General features: G+C 50.1%; 1 protein-coding gene across 1 annotated transcript in view; it reads right to left on the reverse strand.

The window, feature by feature from the left end:
• The window catches only part of pomt1 (protein-O-mannosyltransferase 1), a 14,898-nt gene extending 11,194 nt beyond the window's left edge, over window positions 1–3,704 (reverse strand). The window contains exons 1-8 of the mRNA XM_008305796.1: window positions 3,592–3,704; window positions 3,406–3,512; window positions 3,260–3,310; window positions 2,696–2,842; window positions 2,443–2,551; window positions 2,311–2,370; window positions 2,132–2,225; window positions 1,698–1,853 (exon numbers count right to left, since the gene is read on the reverse strand). Of these exons, the coding sequence (XP_008304018.1) occupies window positions 1,698–1,853; window positions 2,132–2,225; window positions 2,311–2,370; window positions 2,443–2,551; window positions 2,696–2,842; window positions 3,260–3,310; window positions 3,406–3,512; window positions 3,592–3,704 (837 nt within the window). The remainder of the gene's footprint in view (window positions 1–1,697; window positions 1,854–2,131; window positions 2,226–2,310; window positions 2,371–2,442; window positions 2,552–2,695; window positions 2,843–3,259; window positions 3,311–3,405; window positions 3,513–3,591) is intronic.
• Window positions 3,705–3,953: the final 249 nt, after the last annotated feature.

Genomic DNA, 3,953 nt, shown 5'->3' on the forward strand with positions numbered 1-3,953 from the left:
CAGCTAGCTCCAGGCTAACACTTGTTACCCACAGCTAGCTCCAGGCTAACACCTGTTACCCGCAGCTAGCTCCAGGCTAGCCTGTGGTCACACAGCCAATACTGTTGTGTATGTGTACACCTAGTCTTTAATGTGATATTAGCCATGTGAGCTGGGGTGACTATAAACACCTGAAGCTGCCCATCTGTCTGTTAGAACTGAAGAAGAACCTCGGATGATGGTGAAACATCTTCAGGAAGCTAAGTGTTGAGGATCATGATGAGCTGATGACTGAGAAGCTACACAGACTTCAGGAAGGTCAGCGTACTGCTAACAGTGATTACCTTAGCATGATACCAGCGAATACTCCCTGGTCTTTGAGGCACATTAGCCCTTGACTGGCACAAGTACAGCCCAGTTTGGTTCTAGTTCAGTTCAGGTGAGCACCAGGTGTGTCCACCTGTATCAGCTATCTAAGGGTCCAGGTTAGCTCAGTTCCTGTCCTGGTCTTCATGCTGTCACCATGTGCGGGTCTCCTGATTGGCCTTGTCATTGTGGCTCATCTCTGATTGGCTCGAGGAGCATTCTTTGGGCGGATCCTGAGGGAGAGTTCCCATAACGCCTCCTCCGCCAGGTGATCGCTGAAGTCATTGAAGAAGGAAATGATGTCATCGTTGGGCTGCAGCAAGTAGGGGCTGCAGAAAGGGTTAGGGTTAGGGTTAGTAAACAGTACTAATGCAATACTGCAGTACACAATTACACTACAGCACTGCTGCTGCTGCTGCTGCTGCTGCTGATGATGATGATGATGGTAATACTGATGATAGTACTGCAGGGAACTGACACTTGCTGGTAGCTCCGCAGAGTATCCAGGATGTTAAACTGCTGCCAGCGTTTGGAAAAGTTCACCTTTGAACCCTGTGATGTCATCAAGGTGTCTGGATTCCCCAGGTGGACAAAGGTCAAGTCCTGAAGAATCAAACCCCTGAACACAAAAACAGACAGGTGAGAGAGACAGACAGGCACAGTATCCAACCCCTCTCATTAATCAGATTACTCCTTCAGCAGAGTACTGTCTATGATATCAGATTACAAACTACCAGTTCAGATCCATAGATTAACGTCAGGCTCCACAGCAGGAACTAAACTAAAGTGAGTCCATTTCTGGTTCCTTCAGTCTTCATCTCTGCTGACAGACTCAGTCCTCCTCAGCACGGAGGAGACCAGAGTCCACTAAGTTCTGCTCATATGTTCTGATGGAGNCTGACCCTTCAGGTGTATCTGACCCTTCAGGTACATCTGACCCTTCAGGTGTTACTGATCCTTCAGGTGTTACTGACCCTTCAGGTGCACCTGACCCTTCAGGTACATCTGACCCTTCAGGTGTATCTGACCCTTTAGGTGTACCTGACCCTTCAGGTGTACCTTGTATCTTTGGTTCTTGCAGTCATCAGCTGATCAGAGACTTTTGCATATGTGACAGTTTGGAGCCTGATGAATAATAAAAATAATTTAAGGACCATTAGAACCTTCCCAGCAACCACAAGAACCACATGAATGATCACTAGGACCACCAGGGGGCACAAGAACCACTCTGTTAAGGATCCAAAAACCTTGTACAGCTAAGACTTCTACATCTCCCTGAACGGGCACAAGAACCACCCAAAGAACCAGTGGAACCACCTGTATGTGTGAAAAGGTTCTGCATACGTGCCTACCTGCAGACTGGCCTGGAAGGCGGAGCTCATCAGCTGGTCATGTGGTCCACTGCGGTTCAGGAGGCTCAGGTGGATGTAGAACCAGAACACATAGAGCAGAACAGGAACCACTAACAGGCACACAACTCTACATACACACTGCACACACACACTCAGCTGCGCGTGCGCACACACACACACACACACACACACACACACACACACACTCTACCTTTAAATAACCAGAACACGTTCTCATGGGTTCTGTCATATTGTCACTGATCTGCTGACGACCCAGAAGATAAACGCTGATCACACATGTGGCGTTCAGACATCGGAGTGTCCCTGAATGCACCACCAGCCACACCTGTACAGGTATGAACTGTAGGAGGGTTCTCTCTCTGGAACCTGATCAGCGATTGACAACATTGATCAGCAGCCTCAGTGTGACTCACGTGACTGATAGTTCGGTCTCCAATCAGGTTCCAGGTGTGCAGAAAGGCCACGCCCAGCAGCAGCAGGTAGGAGAACACGCCCATGTACTTCACCCTGACACAGAACACGTTCCACACGTTAACATTCGCTGAGGCTGGATCACGGGACAGAACCGACGGAACACAGACGAGGTTCTCACCCGACAGCCGCAGCGCAGGAGATGCCGCAGAGGAGGAGCCAGATGTAGCGGAACCAGGAGCTGAGGAGAACAAACAGAGGTCCACGATCAATGCTACAGCCACAGCAGGTGGCACGTACAGGTGAGCCTCACCTGGTGGGGGCGTTGTGGAAGCGCAGGTATGAGAAGAACGCCAGCAGCACGAAGAAGATGAGAACGGACTCCAGCAACATGAACCGTGACTGGACGATCAGAGAGTTCTCTGCAGAACAGCAAACACAGCGAAGACAAAACTCAGGCAGAGACAGAAGAAAGTCCAACAGACGCACAGGGTCATCTTCACCTGGGAACCATCGGAACCACAGGCTACACTGGTTCTACTGGTTCTGCTGTGTTCTCAGCTCACCCAGCAGCAGCAGAACGGCAGCTCCTAGAGCCGACAGGTGAGAGAACCTCATCTCCAGAGTCAGCAGGTAAACCAGAGGAACACAGAGAGATCCGCACAGAGCTGGCAGAACCCGTAAGCTCCACACAGTCACGCCGCTGGGATACTCTGTGCAACGAAACAAACACACACTGCTTTAAACTGCTGTGAGCTCATTGTAGTCCACTTTAAACTGGTGTCACTAGTTTCAATCCAGTTTAAATTGGTTTGAAGTGTTTTATAAACTGGTTTCGAACCACTTTAAACTGGTTCACCCTGTTCAAACCAGAAAAGGCTGGTTTTAGCTGGTTTCAAACCAACGGAAAGAACGAACTGAATGTGAGTGAAGACTGGCAGGATGGTCCCGCTTAAAAACAAACAAACTGGTAATAAGAGACTAACCGGTTTGAACTAGTTACTGGCCACCTTCTGGCAACACAAACAACCCACTCAGTGCTCTGAACCAGCTGAAACATGGGTTGAACTGGTTCTTACAGCTTTGAGCTGCCTGAAAGTGGCTGGAAGCAGAGATGCTGGTGTTGGTACCTGCTCCGATTCTGTTCCACACAAAGTTCCCATCGAATCCTCCCAGGTAGGCTGGAACCACAACACAGGAACAGACGTTAGAAGGAAACCCCTTACTGACACGAACACACCTGTCGTCTCACACACCAGTTGACATGGTAACCGACCTCCGAGCGCCAGGATCATGTGACCGAGCGGCGGCCCGCTGTCGTCGATGAAGAAGACTCTCTTCATGTAGAGGGACACAAACTGGCCGTAGTAGACCTCATCGAACCTGCACACAGAAACCGTCAGACACACTGTGGACCCTGGTCGGCTGCATCCAGCTGAGCTCAGGTGGACGAAATACTCACACCACAGCGTTCGGGTAGCTGAGGTGGCTCAGCCTGGTCCAGAGGGCCAGCAGGGAGACCAGAACCAGAACCAGGTCCACCTGAGCCGTCACCACCAGGGGGAGCTGCAGCATTGCTGAGGGACAGAATCATAGAACCACTGAATGTATGATCCAGCATCACATAGCTGAGTCGGGTAGAACATGAACAGAACACAGCAGCAAAGCAGTATCCCTACACAGTAATCAGATTACTTCTGAGTAGCACAGCAGAGTATTTCCTCTGATGAACAGAAACACTTTATAAAGACTATGTTTAAAAGTCAGGCCCTGGTGTAGAAGCTCAGAGAACCACCGTGAGTCCAGCTGTGGTTCCCATCAGTC

This window comes from Stegastes partitus, unplaced genomic scaffold, assembly GCF_000690725.1.
Source record: "Stegastes partitus isolate 25-593 unplaced genomic scaffold, Stegastes_partitus-1.0.2 Scaffold2629, whole genome shotgun sequence".
NCBI classification, from domain to species: domain Eukaryota; kingdom Metazoa; phylum Chordata; class Actinopteri; family Pomacentridae; genus Stegastes; species Stegastes partitus.